We start from the raw sequence: 18,820 nt of genomic DNA, 5'->3' as shown, positions 1-18,820 counted from the left end.
CCTGCCATATCTGAAGAAGCTCTTTAGACCAGCTCCAGCCGTGGACTGAAATCTAAATCTAATGCTGCAACAAGGAGATGACAATGTCTATTTTAAATACTCACAGGAAGCATCCAGAAATAAAATTTAAAATTTTTCACCTTGGTGAGTTACTTAGGATGCAGAAGATTGTTGGAGATATAAAAAGTAAACATGTGAATAGACCTGGCGTCCTAACACTGTAAAATTCTGGCGCATACAGAACAGAAAAGAGTTAAAGGACGAAGACATATTTTCATGTAAAACCATGGCATGCATGCATGATCTTTCACTCCTTGCACAGAGGACAGTGTATTTTAGTTGTATTTTTCCAAAATGTAAGTATTTTTCTGGGAGGATCATTGCAATTAAAGACATTTGCTTTATGATGCTGGTACACACTTTGTGTAATCTTTTACTATAGCTAAAGAGACACCCTCAACTTGAAATTTAAAGTTAATAAAATAATTTTTTTTGAAATAATAAAGAGAAGAAACAGGTACAACCAAACAGTTTCAAGGAGAAAATTAATATGTTAGAGTGAAATTAATATAAAACCTGTGTTCATGACACAAAAACATGCATAGAAAAAACTTTCTTCATTTGTTTGACTGGTAATTTACTCCAGTTACTTTGTTCTTTTCCAACTTTTTAGACTTCCTCTTCTTAGAAGTCATACCTGAAATTATTTTGGCAAACAACCCAGCACACACACTCCATTGCCAGTTCCTTTATGATGTTCAGCTTTTCACAGAACTAACCAAAAAATACTAACAAAATGTCAGAAAGTGTTGTTTGCTGGGAGACTAACCACAGTTCAAGCTATTTCCTTTCTCTGAATTTGTCCAACTTGAGCCCTTTGCAATAAAATTGTCCAACACTGCCTGTAATTGGCAGAGTCAAAGGAATAGAAATGCCTGAAAATAAAAAAAACCTGAATAGCAGCATATCTACCAAGACATAGGCGATGCTTCTTTTTGTACTGAAATCAGTTTTCAAAGCAGTTTTCAAAAAGGCTTACATTCTTAATATTATCTAGGAAAGAGAGGAAGGCAAAGCTATTTTATCTTGATTAACCTCTGATACGACCACAATTCAAGGGTAAAATTCTGCCTTTCTCTGTGCATTCTGTGGGATATCACACCCATGCATAATAACTAACAGGAAACATCAGATTCCTCCATCAGCTCAAGACCTAGTTCATCAGTGTCTCCTACAGACAAAATCACAATTTTTATTGTGCCATTATTTGCAAAGTGATGAGGGAAGTCACAAGCACAGATTACCCTCAACTTTAAGAGAATCCAAACTACACCACTGAGAATGACTTAATTTTCAGGCAAGGACTTTAGCCCTCACAAGCTGAGAATAAGAGCAAATGAATTCACCATTTGGAATTGAAGGGATACTGGAATATAGTTTGGAAGCAATTTCAACACACCTGTTAAAGTGTGTCCATATCCAGATATGGATCCACATGTATTCACAGACATTTTCAGTTTAAAGACCTGGCCCAAGGCATCACAGAGTGATTAGCTCTAAACTTTAGATTAGCATGCAGGAATGGAGGACTCAGCTCTGAGATGTGACTATTTAAGCCTCTTGGAATTCCTAGTGGAGCTCAGAATAACGGTGTCTGAGTTGTAACACAGCCCAAAAGCAAGAGATGATGTCCAAAGTTCTGCTAAATGAGTGGACAACTCAAATTTATCTATAAAGTAAAGTATGGAAAGCTATCTTGTTACTATAGGCAATTTAAGATTAGCAGACCAGAAGGTAGGTGTCACAGAGTAGTTTTTAGGATGTTAGAATGGTTTTAGATATCAAAACAAAACTCAAGTTAGAGTGAGGATACCTTTCAAAAGTAGTATCAAGCACACCTACAAAATTTATTTTAGTTTTATAGGTCTTTCAGGCTACAAAAAAATTCCCAATCCTATTTAAAGTGCATAGGATCTCTGCCTGGGAATCTTGAAATATGTTATAACACATGTTTATTTAAGCTTCCTGGTTTTATAGTGAGATGCTGAAGACTTATTTCAGGTGGGCAGGGAAATACTGAGAGATCTGGACACACTTGCACAGCTGTGTTGAAATTGCATCTAAAACAGCAGATAAACATTCTGAGCTCCTCATTCAGAGACACAGTTGTGCAGCTTGGACATTTACCAAGAGCACGTAGAGGGAACCTGTCTCCCAGCACACAATCTGTGCCTCAGTTTCCATGGAAACTCAGCTTCCTCAGTTTTCTTACAAAATCAAGGCAAGGAGGCTGGAATGAAGATATTATGCCTCTGGTTGAGATGTCTGAAGAAATCTAGACAATAAGGTTCAAATGTGCATGTAATTCATCTTTATCTGCACACAGCTCAAGAAACCAAGGGTACTGACTAGAGCCTTCCCTTGAGCGACCTTAACATGAGTTAGTTAAAAGCAGACTCAGATGACCCCAAAGCAAAACAAATAAATCATAGGCAGGAATTTGGCGGTGAAAGTATGACTGTCTCTCATTCTCCAGTGAAATGTATTTTAGTGGAGCTTGAGTGTTTGCTTTACACAAATGGCTATGCTGTTGCCATACAGTGTGGGCAGTGATGCTAATAAATGCACCATGAGTGTACAACATAGTGCTGACAATAAGATCTTGACAACGAGGCTTTCCAGAAAAAAGTATTTTATTGTGGAAAAGACTTGTAGGGGAATATGCGTATGCTCTAATTTTGGATAGGAGGATAATTGGGATTAATCTCAAACTATTACACAAACAGCCAAACATTAAATGATTTCAGAATGCAGAATGGGACCTTAGCTAAGCAAGAAATAGGATGTTTTGATCCTTTTCCCTAAAAGTTCTGCAGTCTGGGCTTGAAAAGACTGTTACTAGGTATCCTTTATTCTTTATTTTCTTTCTTTAATTTTCTTTTACCTAAGAGATACAAATTGCTTACTATCTTCAATTCAAATATATGAGCAAAAAGGAGAAGTGGTAAAACTGCAGATTTGCCAGCTGTAGAAGATTCAGGATGCTCCTTGACATGTACTGAGCAATGGGGAGAGGAAGACCAAGGGCTGCAACTTCATACTGCACAGGAGTGAAGTTGCTGTTTAAATTTGGTGTACAGCACTGGACCAAATATTACTTTTTATATGTTGAATATGTTATATAAAAAAAATTATACCTCATTCCCCTCATGATACAATGCATAAACAGAAAACAAAACTCCAGAACTTTTGCTTTGGCAAAGCACTGAGTATTTAAAATATCCCTTTCTAATTTTAAAGTATGACCAAAAAAAATTAGGATTTTTGCAAATCTTAAGATTGCTACAGTATTTTACATGAGCAATAAAAAAAGTATTATTAATCCATCTTGTATATTAATGACTTTAAAAGGGTTTAATTTTATGTAGCCAATGAGGAAATATTTGTATCTCCTCAAACCATATTTTATAAATATAGTAATGATGTATTTTCCTGGTCTTAAAATCAAGAATCAAACATGGTTAGAAGGGAAAAAGGGATTTTCCCTCTGTACTTATTTTAAGGATCCTTAGGTGCTCTACGTCCAGGTGGAATGCCCCGAAATGCACACAGCAATGCGCGCACACAATAGATCTGGTACAACATTATAGGCCTTACTAATTAGCCTATCTATCAAAGATTCCCCAATCAGAGGCTCAAGTGAGCCCCCTTCCCCAAGGAACCTTCTCCTGGATGGTTCTATCTTAGTTTATAGAATGTGTTCTGGAGAGGACCTTGGGGTCTGGGGCATTCTGATCCTCAACTACAAGGCTTCTAAAATGTTTAGCTTCCTAGCTTAACAAAATAAGTCTAAGAATGGAGGCTAAAAAACACTAAGAATACAAAAAGCTATAAAAGGTATAAAAGGGGTATAAAAGAAAAGGCAAAAAATCATCATGGCATCAGTACAGTGTCAGGTACTCTCTTTAGTATTTCTAATGATACTCAACAAATAAGCATTAGTATCTTCCAAATTTTCCATTTGAATGAAAAGATTATGATCTATTTGCATTATCTACGCAGCTCCAGAAACCTATTGCACTCATAAATGCAGCAGGAATGCTAAAACAGAGGCTAAGTCTATCAAAAATGAACAATTTGGGTGCCAGACAGCCCAATGGGCTAGGCATACTATATGTTGGTATCCTCAGAAAAGCTTTGTGAGTTTTGCCAATAGCCATTGCAGGATATATTTTCAATGAAACCTCCACCCATCTGCCAGTACACACCTGGGGCTGCAGGTTGCAGTGGTAGCACAGCTCTTCTGTACCCCACTATTCAGTAAGGTACACAGAGACAGAATATTGACTTCTCCGTAGTATTATCATGAAATCGTAGGATCATAGAGTATCTTGAGTTTGAAGGGACCCATAGGAATGCAAGGACTCCAACTCCTTGCAGGACCATATGCATATGAGAATTCCATTATATTGAAATAGGGGATGTTCAGTACGGTTAGGCCAGGCAAATACACAATAGTAAACAGCAGTAAACTATAAAAGAAATGTTCACTATTTCAACAACAGGCTCCATTGCAAGACAGTCTTTGACATTCTTCACTAGAAGGCTGTTGCCTGTCTCCCTCCTTACTACTCATACTACTCTCTTCCTCCACTGCACTTTGCTAGAAAATTTTCCATTTTCTTCTCATCCTAACTTTTCTGTCTATGCCTAATATTTCCTAGTAACAGTATTCCAGGAAAGCCCTGTGAGATCAGATCAGGGCTTTCCCCTTTCTCCTTCCTCAGCTAGGTACCTATTTTAACCACCATTTTTAAGCTTCTGTCAAACAGAAGCTCACACCCATTTACCTGGTAATTTTACTCTCATAGCTAGAGAGTTTTCTAGCACAGTGTTACATGAAAACACAAATAATTCAGAATGCAAGAGATATTTCTCATTTAAAGGTGCTCTTATGGCTCAGGGGAAGGCAACTTATTGTTAAAAAGGTCATCACTAATATTTGCTTATTATAACCTTGCCCAAAGGTTGTTTGTGTCTCATGCCTAGAGGAAACCATGGCATCCCTGAGGTATGCTAGTCTCTTGATGCTTACATCATTGATGTAATTCACTGGCACCTTCCTCAAGGCATCACTGCAGGATGTCTGATGCTCTTGCATCATATTCTTTTCAGGATTCAGGTCTTAATTAACACTTTGAGTCATACTAGCCCTAATGGTTAAACCCTCTGTGCAGTCATTAGTGACAGTTCTATTCAACTCCACTCCTGATTTCAGATAAAATGTGACCCATCAGACTTTAGAAGACTGAAATTCAAGATAAATAATTCAGCCTCATTACATAAAGTTTATAAACTGACAGCATAAAGGTAGTCCTTGAAAAAAGCAGAAAGAGAAATATATATGGAAGGTAAAGAAGTCCTCTTAGTAGAAATCAATAGATCAGGTGCAGGGGATAATGAGTGTCTCCTGTGTGCAAAAAAAAACGTAGGAAGGTTTAAAATCAAAAGTCATTGAAAGTTCTGGTATACATCTGGGATAACTGCAAATAGAAAAGTCAGTATAAATAACCGAGCTGTTAGGAGCTACTGGACCAAAGGACCATCCTGCTCCTACTTTAGTCTTCTTTTACCTTGGGAAACTGAATCATATTGCCCTTTTCAAAATGTGACCATGTGCTTGCCTAAAGTGAGGTAGCACCTTTCTTCCACATTCACAAAAAAATGTTCTGGAATATTTCTTAAAGTAAGCATGAGATACTTATTTAATTTTCTTAAAATTTTAAGATCAAACTACCACAAACACATATAAAAACCCCTACATTAATCTTGAGTCTTGAGAAAATATAAGATTTGGCTGTAATAACTTAAAAAACACCAATCTTATATGGGTTGAAGCACAAATGGTGGGGGAAATTGTGTATTCACAAAGGACTCCAAATATTATTTTCTCTGATTTTGTTTTGCCTCTTAATCGTAAGTTCTTTTACTCAGAGTTTGGATTAAAAGGCAGATGATGCTAGGTTCTTCTTTTTTACTGATGTTTATTATTTTCTTATATATAGCACAGCTGCACAGGATGTGCCTCTTAGTTAACAAGGTGGAAAATGGCTGTGAGTTCTAACTTTCAAGGCCTTTTAAAGTCCAAATCACCCAATTAGAAAATGCTAAGTAATATGTTTTTGACCCTATACCAGAACACTCAGATTTGTGAAGAAGAAGGAGAAAAGAAGAACAAATCCACACCCAAAATCCTCCATATTGTTACACATATATATTATTATATCCCAGAAACCTAAATTCTCTAAACCCAGGGTTCCAACATCCAAATGACTTACAGTACTTTGCAATGGTAATACAAAGTCTACAGAATGCCACATAAACACACACCCACTGAGGTAAAACAGGAAAACAAGAAAAAATCAAATCTATTTTCCAGTCATTTGAATTAATTAGAGAAGCTTTGGCCCAGATAACACTGATGCACATTGCACATTAGGTAAACAATGGGAACGGGAAGAATGAACTCCTGCTAAGAACCAAAGGCAGGACAATGGGTACCTCTGGTGGTACCTATGCAACAGACAACAGACTGTGCAAAATTTCATTGCCTACAAGAACTGAGTCCTCAGAACAGCAGCAGCAGTTTTACACTCACGCTGATTCTTCAGCTGCTTGGAACTGTACTGATAAAAGGAGTCTTTGGGTGGGACTCATCTCCCCCAGCTTCACACACTTACAATATAGACATTTACATTTGAGGCTTCTCCAACTGAGAAAGGGAGAAGTAAGTTCTTCTTGGCTATAGTTCATCCCATCTTAAAGTCTTACTCAGAAAATGTCAGGTCAGTCCCGACTGAGAAGTGCCTGTTTTATTCCACTGAACAAAAAAAGGAGCTTAGGGCAACCAGCTGAGTAGATGTCTACAGTTAGGTGAACGAATCCCTCTTTCCTCTCTCTTTCACTTTAAATGACATGTCCAAACTTATCTGCAGGCCTGTGTGGATATGCAATTGCTCAAGGAAATCCAGTCTGCTTTTCCATCCTTTAAAACTATTTCTAATAGTTCTACTCTGAATCAAGGATGTTTATTAATTCATCCAGATCCCTCCATGCATGTTTGGTCAGTATCTTCTGAAAAGCACTTTAAACTCTTATACTGGCAAGAGTGATGTGAGTAGGAACCATACAAGGCAATTACCCAGGTCTGGTGTCTTACAGGATAGAAGAGAAAGGGACTGCTGGCAAAAGCTCTTTAAAGAAACAGATACTTATTACTTAAAGCATAAAGAATTGTGAGGTCACAGTGAAGCATGGTCTTCACACAAAATATGATTGAAATACAGATTAAATTAGCAAATCAGAAAAAAAAGCCCTGCTTCTTGTTTCCCCAAGCTCATTACTGACTATAGAGTACAGTGATCTTCAAGTCATAAACATTCATGTGCGTCACCTAGAGGAATATTTTCCAATCTATTTATAACTTGATTTCTTACTTGGCCATGGCTCCTATCTGTCGGTCACTATTATAAACATCTGCCCTATGCCAACAAACGAGCTCATTTTTACCATGAACTCAGGAGCCATCTTTCTACATGTCATGTCTTATACACATCACACTGACACTGCCTCTAAGTGTATAGGCAGTAAAAATAACAATGAAAACATGTTTCAATAGTAAATAAAGATCTTTTAAAATACTAAATAGAAAGCTTAACCCATTAGTACTCACCACCAAGGCTTTAGACCTATTACTTAGAAGTTTTTCGATGTCTCTGGCTGCAATTTCCACTAGCTGACGAGGGTTGTTTGCTTCTACAGTATACAATGCTGTGTTTTTTGTATAAATCTGCAAAAGAAAAAAATGGAAATAAATCAAAATGACAGCAGACATTCAAAATAAGCCAAGTGACTTGACAGAAGAGGCATCAAGATATCTTCTGTTCTTACTGGAGCTTCAGAAAGACTACTGCTAGGAAAAGCCAAATGGGCCCTATGAAAGAAGTACTTCACCTTTTTGTCTGAGAGGTAGAAGCTGACACTAAAAATCATTTAATTAATCTTCAAAATTGACCAGTTTTAGTGATAAAGTAACCAACTGCAAAATGCTCAAGGAATCTGATTCCCACAGAGTGCTAAGAAAGCAGTAAAATGGAGATCCTTTAAAATCACTGAATTACAGATAAAATAGTTATTGCTGAATTGAATTCTTCCTTGAAAGCTGAAATACAAACATACCAATTGAATTAATTCATTTAAGTTATGTTAATTTAATCAGCTTAGTCACTTATCTATTTATTCATATGATAGTATTCACAAGGAAAGAGAAGGAGGAAAAGAGGATAAAAATAAGAGGAAAAAAGGGAAAAGCAAAAATACAAAAGGGGAAATGGGGAAAAAAGATGAGGGGGAAGAGGGGAAATAAAAATGTGTTTCTCCTCTATCATGAATAAAGGTTATCTCTGAGGGGCCATTAACTGTTTCCAAAGCAGAACTTGTATATGAAGGAGATCATTTTATTTGTTAATCAAAGACACTACAGTGAAATGCACGTAACCATAAGAAGGAAGGAAGAAAAATGATGCAAAAAATGCATTTTCCTATCTCTATCCTACTAGAACTGAATAAAGAAAAAATACATTATCTGGAAGGAAAAAAAGGAAATTTAAAAAAAAAAAAAAAAAGAAAGTTGATACCTTATAGCTAGATGGGCAAATGGGGAAAACTAATTTATGCAGTCAACAGATGGCCTGAGTTTACTCAAGTACTTTGCCTCTGTAGCACTGCCTGGTGGGGGCTGTGCTGTCTCCCGGGAAGTCATTCCAGGCACAGGCAGGAACGGGTCCAGCTCTAATGCACTGGCTGCCATCCAGCACGAGAGCTGAAAAACTGCCGAGCACACTGAGCCTACCAGCCCCGCCAGGCTTCTCGAGTTAATGCTATGGAGACCTTAAAAAACTCACCACAATATGTCTCTAGTGCTTGTAGCTGATAAGTACCACAAAAACTTTTCTGACAGCTACAGTTATAGCTGTAAATTTTTATCAGGCATGTCCCATAAGCTGCCATAGGTTTTCATCACTTATGAATTTTACAAAACTTATGTTGGGTCTTGGTTTGTTGTTTATTTTCCTTCAGAAGTACAGTAATTCCTTTCCAGCAGTAACTGAGCAACTGGAATAAGCTTTATTCCTCATATAGTAATGATTATTTTTAAAAAAATCAGTCTACCATGAGCAGAGAACTACTGCAACAGATGATAGATTCCAATTGACTCATATTGTAGTTTGGATATTTTGAGGTGCTTGATTTTCAAAATAGCCACACAAAAAGATTATCTCTGGTTAAACCCAAGAATCTATTTTTGAGGGGTTTGTGGGGTTTTTGGGTTTGTTTTATTTTGGGGGGATGGGATTTTGGTGGGGGGATTTTTTAGGACATGTATTTATAGTAGAATTGGCATATATGCCAATTGTTAATCAAACAAATTTTGAAAGAAAGACATTTTATTCTACAATTTATCCCTTCAGAATTTCTTTCATTTTTCTCTGAAACATTAAATTTGCAGTCAGCAAACTATTTAAATTGACTGTAGTCACTGTAGTGACTGTAGTGACCAGTCCTACAGACAAGGCAAGAGTAGAAATCAGTTTTATAGATCCAGGTGGTTTGAATCAAGACTGGAAATTTCAGAGGAACATCTAAATTGGAATGACCATCAAATCTTGTAAAACTTTCAGGTTTTCGCATTGTCAGCAAATTACCCTGGTCACACAAAGAACAGACACTGCAATATAGCAGGTGTTGATGTCTTGGACTTTGAAAGAAATGTAATAGCAAATTCTTTAAACTTCATTTGTGACTGCATCAAGTACACCTTAATCAAAAGTTACTAAACTTACAGAAGAATGGAAAAAGATTTTGCAAATGGGCTAAAAAATGTAAAATAATTTTCACAGAAGCTTAAAAATAATAGCTTTAATAATCATTTTAAAGCATTAATATTTTTTGCTTGTGAAAATATTTGAATGTTTGGTTTTCTTTGTTCAATTATTTCTGATCTCTTTTTTTCCAGATTTTTTTACACAATTGCTCTTCATTTACTACTCAATGGTGAAAGCAATAAGAAAAATTCAGTATAAGCCATTTTCATGTGGAGTTTCAATTAGGCAAAAAATCTAAAATTTGGAGAAAGCAGTAGATCATTGCAAAAATGCCATTTCATAATAGTTAATCTTTCCACTCAACATTATAAACAAACACTAAGAGAGCCACAAGAAAAGAAAATTCACATAGAGGCACAGTGAAATATGTCCTCAAGTACTGCAAGTTTGAAGCAGATGGATGACAGGGATGACTTGGAGATTGCACTGACCAGATATATAAGGGTGAGTGCTGTAGTGCTGATTCCCTGATATTTTTAATCACTTAGTGAAATTTGGTTTCTAGCAGGCTATGATCAAACAGCCTCAGTAGAAGGTTATGATGTACTGCATTCACACAGACATGGCTTTGCACCCTACCAGCTAAAAAGACCATAAGAATTACTTGACTTAATCACAGAATCACAGAATGACCTGAGTTGGAGAGACCTTAACGATCATCTGGTACCAACCTCACAGCCATGGGCAAGGACACCTTTCCCTAGACTGGGTTGCTCAGAGCCCCATCCAAGCTTTTCTTGAACACTTCCAGAAATGAAGCATCCACAGTTTCCCTGAGCATCATTTGCTAGTGTCTCACCACCCTCACAGTAAAAATTGTCTTCTTATTACCTGTAGTGGTTTGGTCTAAAATACTAATTACTGTTTATCTTCTGTGAGATAAGAATTAGGAGAAACGCAAAGCAGGCACCAAACTTGAAAGAATATAAAGAAGTTTATTAACAGACCTAAAAGAAGGGGGAAAAAAATTATACCACACGTTCAGAACTCTCCTCCTCCCCCCACCTTCCTCCCTTCTCCCACTGACAATGTAAAAAGACAACCCTTAAGATGTTCAGTCTGTTTACCACTTCCATAATAACCTTGTTCAGGCCATTTAGAAAGAGAAGTCTCTTCTTGCTCATGCTATGAAAACATTATCACAACGAGACAGCCGCCCACTTCCAAATATTGTTCAGTCCATTTAGGAAGAGGAGTCTCTCTCCTCGCATGTGAGTCCTTTCCCCCGACTTGCAGCTTTTCCTGCAACTGCTTTCGAGGGTCCACTCTTGAAGTTTTTTGGGGTACAATTTTAAGGTTGAGCCATTCAGAAACAAAAAACAGAGGCCCTTCTCCTTCCCTGGGAGCAAAGGGTCTTCCTCATCTTCATCGTTAGGACTATCTCTGGGAGCATCTCTAAGAACTGAGGTTTTCTCCTTTCCCATTTGGAGCAAAAGTCCTCATCTGGTCCATCTCTAGGGACTGAGGTTTTCTCCTTTCCCGTTTGGAGCAAAAGTCCTCATCTGGTCCATCTCTCCCTGTCCAAACTTCTCATGAAATTACAGCTGTGTCAGCATCTGCCTATCTCGGCACAGGTGCTTTTGCTTACGAGCTGAACACTCCACCCCCCATATCTTCATGAAATTACAACAGGATACTCTGATATATCATAGCTTCACAACAGAATTTCAGCTTTAAGCATCTCCTCTCTCTCTCTCTCTTCCCTCAGGTTTTCAGCTCTTCACAGCAGTAAAAAGGGTTACTCTCACCTCGGCCTTGCAGCTTTGCAGCTGGAATGTTGAAGTTTTTCTTATCGCAGTGGAGAGGGGGAGAGCCAAGCCGCTCCGGCTGCCCACGGCAAGGCAGTGGGGGGGGTTCCACGGCTGGAACAGGTCCATGGCTCCAGGATGGCCGTGGCCCGGCCTGGCCTGGCCCAAGCAGGGCCTGGGCCGGGCCCGCTGGCCCCCACACGGGGCCCGCAGCCACCTGTCCCAGCGCCGGAAACGAGAGAGAGCTGGGGGGGAGTTTGCCTATTCTTAAATGTGGATCACAGAGGCGGTCACAACTTTAAGTGGCTTAGAGAATTGTCCATATTCAAACTGGCCAGCTGATAGGTTCTATCAGTTCCCAGAGGAAGCTGTAAGCACCCCTTAGCAAGGACATCCCTTCCAGGACTATGCTTGCTAACCTATGACAATCTAAACCTATTGATTTTCAGTTTAAAGCCCTAGCCCTTCATCCTGTCACTACATGCCCTTGTAAAAAGTCTCTTTCCAACTCTCTTGTAGACATTTTTAGGTACTGGAAGGCTGCCATAAGGTCTCCCCAAAGTCCTCCAGGATGAGCAATCTTAACTGTCTCAGTCTTTCCTTATAGGAGAGACGTTCCATCTCTCTAATCATCTTAGTATTCTACTGGACTCACTCCAACAGGTCTTTGTCCTTCTTGTTCTGTACTCAATGTAGAGCAAAGTTCCAGTAAGCCATACTGGTAAGGGATTGACAACCTGAATGGAAAATTTGCACTTTTATCCCTGAATCTAATTTGTTCTTCCAGCAAACGTATGATCCTATAGACCCCAGCCTGAAAGCACTCACATTTTTCACATACCTAATTACTAAAGGGAAGTTATTCCCATATCCCCAAGCTTGAATGGTTTGAAAGCTGCAGACTATCGAAGTGTTGTACAGTGGGACATTCATAGGAAAAAATAATCATTTTCATCTTTCTTCTCCAGCACCAGCTATCAGAAAAATTCAAAAGCCTGAATCACATAACAAGGAGATCATCACCACAAGAGACAGGAGCACTATTAAAACCTTTATAATATGCATTGTGGATCCTACCACCAAGAAACCCGGACTCTGAGGCTGGCTTCACAACTTGCATTTGTCAGTAATTTCAAAAAAATAAAATTCAAAACAACTCCCACAAAAAAACAAAACAAAGAAAACCCAAAACAAATCCTTTGACATTCACACAAGATCCCAGATAGGTCTGAGTCAGTGACTTTCCTTCTCCCTTTCTTTGTTTTACCCATGGTAGGGCTCCAAGTACTGATCTACCCTGCTTCTACTGCCAGTGGAAGATTTATCCCACAAGCTCCTAAACAAACAGCATCAGAAATTACTTGGAACTTCACACACTTCTTTATTTTCCTGAAGTGTGAGACTGTCTCAACTACCAACGAGCAGTCTAATACTCGTTAATTATTTAGGAGGTGTGTACATAATTTATTTATTGCCTACTACCCTTTTCTTTAATTCATTGTAGCACTGCAGCAGTTCAGCACAACAGTACACAGAGAAATGATACATACTTCAGGATTTGGCACCCTGGGACAAACTTTTCCTTCTCCAAGCCTCCCACCTAGCAGCCTAACAAAATTAGCAAATGCTCATCTCAAATAGTCATAAAGGGTCTTACTGGCAAAGGTGTGCTCATGTGTCTTTCAAATTCCAATTTGGCAGGCTCCACGGTTTGTTAAGAAGAGCTAATTTGAATACAATTTATTAAATTGCTTTAACTAAATGAATGCAAGTTTCTATAGGTTTTTACATCTAAAATCTTAGTTATGTTAGTACTTTAATCACTAATATTTTCCTAAAAGCTCTCCAAATTGCCAGTAAAATCCTGTCACTTCTCACAGCCTCCTTGCATGACTAAGCAAAACCTGTAAGGTTATAGCACAAAAATACTTTAATTCTTTTCTGAAGTCAATAGTCATGCACTTCTTTATTCAGGAAAGACGTAATGAACTGCAAGGTTTTAGGGGAAAGAACATGATGGAAAGAGTCACACTAAGGTGAAACAACACAACAGTTGAATGTGACAAAGATTAGAAAAACAGCCAGCTCCTCAGCAGAACGTGCCCCTCTCTGCTCAGTCTTCAAGGACACGTTTATAAATCTCACACAAAGAGACATTCTCCTTGCTTCCTATAAAGCTCACCAGGGCAAGTCAAACACTTCTGCACAAATTGAGAGAGAATGAAAGATGTTATTACATGGATCTTGCTATATTGTGGCAGGCACTGGGGCTGGCCCTAGCATTGAAATTTATTTAAATGGCCCTCCTGCTGTATCACACTCAGAAAATGAACTATTTTCAACTGCAGTAGAACTCCTTTGCCTCTTTGTTTGTTTGTTTGCTTTGAATGTGTCATTCTCCCAGTTTAAAAAAAACCAACAGAGCCTTTCCTTCAGGCAGTGGTAACTTGACTGAGGGCCCAAACATAGGACATGAACATGCCAATCTCATTTCCATCACCAAATACTTCCATGGACATAGAAATCATACCAGCCAGTATCTTCAGAAGCTGAAACCCAGAATTTCAAAAGTTAACCAAAATCACTGTAATTTTTTCCTGCTTTGGAAAAGAGAAATAAAATAGCTCAACAATTCCAGTAATACTTATCTTTACAAGGTAAATCTATGGACATTTTTATTATTTCAATACTCCTTTCAAGACCACTTAATTCAGCTAGGCTGAGACACCTCTGTCAACAATCAATGCTTTATCACCAAATGCTTTATCATCAGTCTAGACCAGCTGGAGACTACCATGATGGCAAAAACTACTACTACAAAGATAGTGCTGAGCTTGCAGTAAAATCAAGCAAAACTTTGTGGTGGGTTCTCCTCCATCTTTTCTGAAAGAAACCACACCAAACTACTACGAGTACTTCCGAAATCTTGACCTAGGTTTTACAAGATTGTGTACTAAATTAATTAAATTATTTAATAAATTTTAAGAATCCTTCTGAATAGAGTGAAACTTAAATAAAGGTTTAGTAAAGTATTCTCTTTCTGCCCACTCCCCACTTCTGGAAAGGGCCTCCCATAGCCAATGTCCCCTGGTCCATCCAATCTCTTGCTTTTTATCACTTGTGGCACTACCAGGCCTCAATGATCAAGACCTGCCTCACCAGGAATCTCTGCCTGTACCCTGTGCCATCAGCTCCATTTCAACTTGGTCCTCAGATGAAAAAAAATTCATTTCATACTGAAATTTTGGGTAATGTTAAAATTAAAAAAAAAAATCGATGAAATTATAATTTTATTAATAATATTCTATGTTTCACAGAATCAAAGTTTGTTTTAATAACTTTGTTTAGCTAACAAAATAGCAACTAATAACACACATATATTTACTAATTTTAGTTTTTGTTTTTATCAATGTCATGATCTCATTTGTGAGAGAAAAGCGGAGAGAAGAGGTCATTTGACAGACATCCAAACACATGATAAGATCTTGGGAGCAGGAAAAGTCAGAAAAAAGAAAATTACCACTTTCTAATTTTATTTAATATATATTATATTTATTATATTATAATATATTAATTATATTATTACACTATTATTGTGAACTTTTTATTATTGTAAATATTCTCCTTTAACTTAAACTTTTAGTAACCACAAACAATATGATCTGCCCAGCGTAAGAAAATTCTATCCTCTTACTAATATAACCTATTTCCAAAGTTATATTAATACTTCCTATTTCTAATACATGCCAGACAATTTTTCTTTCTCACAAGACACTTCTTTTCTTTGAATCAGAAGCAATTAATTGTGAAGCACATAGAAAAATGCTCATGTCTAAGAAGCATTCTGTATTTTCAAAGAAATCAGTCTGAGTATTTTATGTCTTACTCTCTGCTCCACATAATGTATAAATAAGATTACAGCTGCTCCCTAGCAACTCGCAGATGCCTTCATTCTTGAAATTCATGGCAACAACACAAAGGAAGAAACCACCCCAATAGTTTACTGTAGCTGTTGCTTTTCAGAATCATTTGCCTGATCACTGACTGCTCTAAAGGTCTGGGATGACAAGTGACAGGGCAGCTGATGTGTTAAAAACCTTGAAATATCATAGTAGTGACATGCATGTTAGGGAAAAAATTATCAGAGCAAGTTCATTCTTAAGTAAAACACTCAGACTGAATTCTGCAAGGTGCTGGGAACACTTATGCCTCAGTTAACACCAGAGAGGATAAGCAGTGCCAGAGTCAATGGGCTCACTCAGGTGCCTACTCAAAGGGAAGCATACAATCAGGCATACTTTGTAGGAATCATCAGCCCCTTTTGACTGTTGATAATTAACAGAGTAGTCCAGAGGACTTTCAAATTAAGAAGTAATTTTTGTAATTGCCACTTTGTATTCAAACCTTGATAAAGCAGGAGTTCAGCTTTGTACTTCTGCTACTTTACAAACATGAAAAGCAGATTTTACATCCCCCTTTGTTAGGAAAAATGTATTTTAAGGTATTCAATTTTGCTTCCTAATTATAGAAATACAGTATTAAATAACAAGATGAAATCATTCATTGGTTTCAGAGCAGTTTCAACTCAGTTTTAGCTGAGATTGAGTAAGAACTCAAAAATCCCAATTCACGAGTACAAGTGGATCTTTCTTGTAACAGAAGAAGAACAATAAGAAGAAAGTGCTTCACATTTCTTCTGTACTTCTGGTATATTTGGAGATGGGCACTTATCTAATATCTCAAACTCACTTATTCATAGGAGATTTTGGCCTGCCTCAGCTGCTCTTAATGCAATTTATCATATACTGACTCTCTCCCCAAAAGTAATTTTAAATCTCAGGGAACTCAAACAGGTTTTTTGTCATTTTATTAACCACAGGACTTGGAAACTGATTAGCTCTAATGTTTGGGGTTTTGTTGGGCTTAGTGAGTGATTTTTTTTTTTTAAGGAAAATGTTTAATTTTTTCTCAGCTTCTACAAAAACCATCTGAATATAAGTACCAATGGGACAGAATTTATTATTGTTAAAGCCAATGGACCATTATAAATTAATCAAGAACAGTACTTTGATCAAAGATTATCCAGATCATCAGATAGTAATTAAAGCTATGGTAATATTAGGCCATCTCTTCCCTTGAGTTTGAGCAAGCTTTGTTAATGCAGCCACCTATTCTTAGTGACTTACAGCTGGTTTTGGTTGCTGGAAGAAGGAAAGCTTCAAAATGCCAGTTTATTGCTAAGGGAGCAGAGAGAGAGTGTCATCTGCAAATAGTAAATGAGGCTCCCTATGTTTTGACAATCTCTTAATTTCCATTTGGATTACAAAGAAAAACTTGCAGATTTCAGTATTCAGATTTCCCAGTTTGCATTTTTAAAAGTGATTTTATTTTCCTGATATCTCGACATTGGTCAGCAATGTGTAAACTTGACAGGATTTGGTTTGGAGAATTCTCTTTCTAGTTCATGCAGCTTTGGTATTTGGTTGCACACAGAACATAGTGGTGGCAGTGATATACCCCAAATGGGACATATCTTTATAAACACTGCATTGTTAAAAAAGTTATTGTTAATAACTTTGGGAGTCCCTAACCAGGCTAACCCATCTCATACATTATTATAATTCTGGTAAATGGACTCTGACTCTTCAATAAATACCTAAAATAACCATGTTTCACTGTACCAACCCCTTCATAATTCCATTCTAAAAGTAATCTTGACCTCCCTTCCCTTCACCACACCCCTCTCAGATACAGCAGACTGGTGTCCTTGCCTTAGGAATGAGGGAAAAGACAAGTATGACTAGTGTGCAATAGCCTATTTATGCTTAGAAAGAATGCAAGTGTTTCAGAGGCTGGTCTCATGTACTCCACTCAGCCAAACTTTCTGATATCTATTTTATTACACATTACTAAGATAATTTTAAAAAATAATAAAATAGAGTTGCTCCCTTGTTTTCAAATTTTTCTCCTTCTTTTCCTTAGAAAACAGCATAACAAAACTGCACTTCTGCGGAAAACTGCAGTTGCAGACTACCAGAACCACCCATAAATATGGCATGAACTCAAGGAATTTTCAGCAAATATAAAAGTGGTGACCCAACGAGGATAAAATCCTTCAACAACTTCAAAATAGTTGACTTGTTTAAATTTTCATTTCAAGATTATATAAAATTATAGTTTTGTTTTATATGGGTAGAAGTCTTCTCTGCTTTATGTTTTTGAAAGAATTTTCTTAGTATTTTGTTTCATTGAGGACAACAAAAAGAGACAAAAGGAGAAAAGAAAGAATACAATACATTTCTGATTTTTGAGCTCAGTCATAGTGAACCTCACTGAGTGAAACAATTTGAATGAATAGAAAATTTTCCTCATTTCCCAAATTTAGCTCATTTAAACACTTGCCTTCCTTTCTTAGACCACTGGAGAGTACACCCAGGACATACAGGAAATAGCTTCACAGTTACACCAGTTGTGTCTACAAGTGTTGTGGTATTAGTTATATTTTCCATTTTCAGGGGTAAAGAAGGATGGACTGCACACCAATCAATCATTATTTTATAAGTCAGAAGTATCTTAAAATCCAGGGTCAAAATAGTGACAAACTCCTAAGAACCTATGGCAATCACAACATTCAAATGAAATTCAGACTTACGGAGGACCTCCTGAGAAATGTCAACCAAATGTATTCATTTGGGTTGTTATTCTTAAAATCAACTATATTTTTAAAAAATCCAGTTCTTTCCTTTATTCTTTATATTTTTCTTAATCATAAAACTCTGCACTACTTCAACCTTAACAAGGGTGAATGTAGCATATTTTGGAATGTGTCCATATATCCCCTAGGTCCATCTGCTAGCTCATCAGAGAATAGCACAAAGTACAAAATTCTTTGCCTATGGCTAAAGCATATAGAAACTGAATCCAACTTGGTATATACAATATTCAAAAATAAATAAATAAATAAAATAATAAAGTTGGTAAAAATAAATAGAAGTTTCAACTCCATGTATATGTTTAATGCTTTCAAAAAATAATTTCAAATTTCTATACAGCCTTTTCTAATTCATTCAATTTCCTTTATGATTGTAAAGAAAGAACCACATAAATATCATGCTAATCATTGAGAAA

General features: G+C 37.1%; 1 protein-coding gene across 10 annotated transcripts in view; it reads right to left on the bottom strand.

Moving 5' to 3' along the window:
* The window catches only part of CACNA2D1 (calcium voltage-gated channel auxiliary subunit alpha2delta 1), a 365,488-nt gene that overhangs the window by 290,355 nt on the left and 56,313 nt on the right, over positions 1 to 18,820 (bottom strand). For all 10 annotated transcript variants that reach the window (XM_039570182.1, XM_039570172.1, XM_039570173.1 and 7 more), the window contains exon 3: positions 7,733 to 7,849. In XM_039570182.1, coding sequence (XP_039426116.1) covers positions 7,733 to 7,849 — 117 coding nt within the window. The remainder of the gene's footprint in view (positions 1 to 7,732; positions 7,850 to 18,820) is intronic.

Source organism: Corvus cornix, chromosome 1A, assembly GCF_000738735.6.
Source record: "Corvus cornix cornix isolate S_Up_H32 chromosome 1A, ASM73873v5, whole genome shotgun sequence".
In the NCBI taxonomy this organism is placed as follows: domain Eukaryota; kingdom Metazoa; phylum Chordata; class Aves; order Passeriformes; family Corvidae; genus Corvus; species Corvus cornix.
The sequence above is the reverse complement of the archived record's forward strand: the minus strand, read 5'-3'. Positions and strand labels throughout refer to the sequence as shown.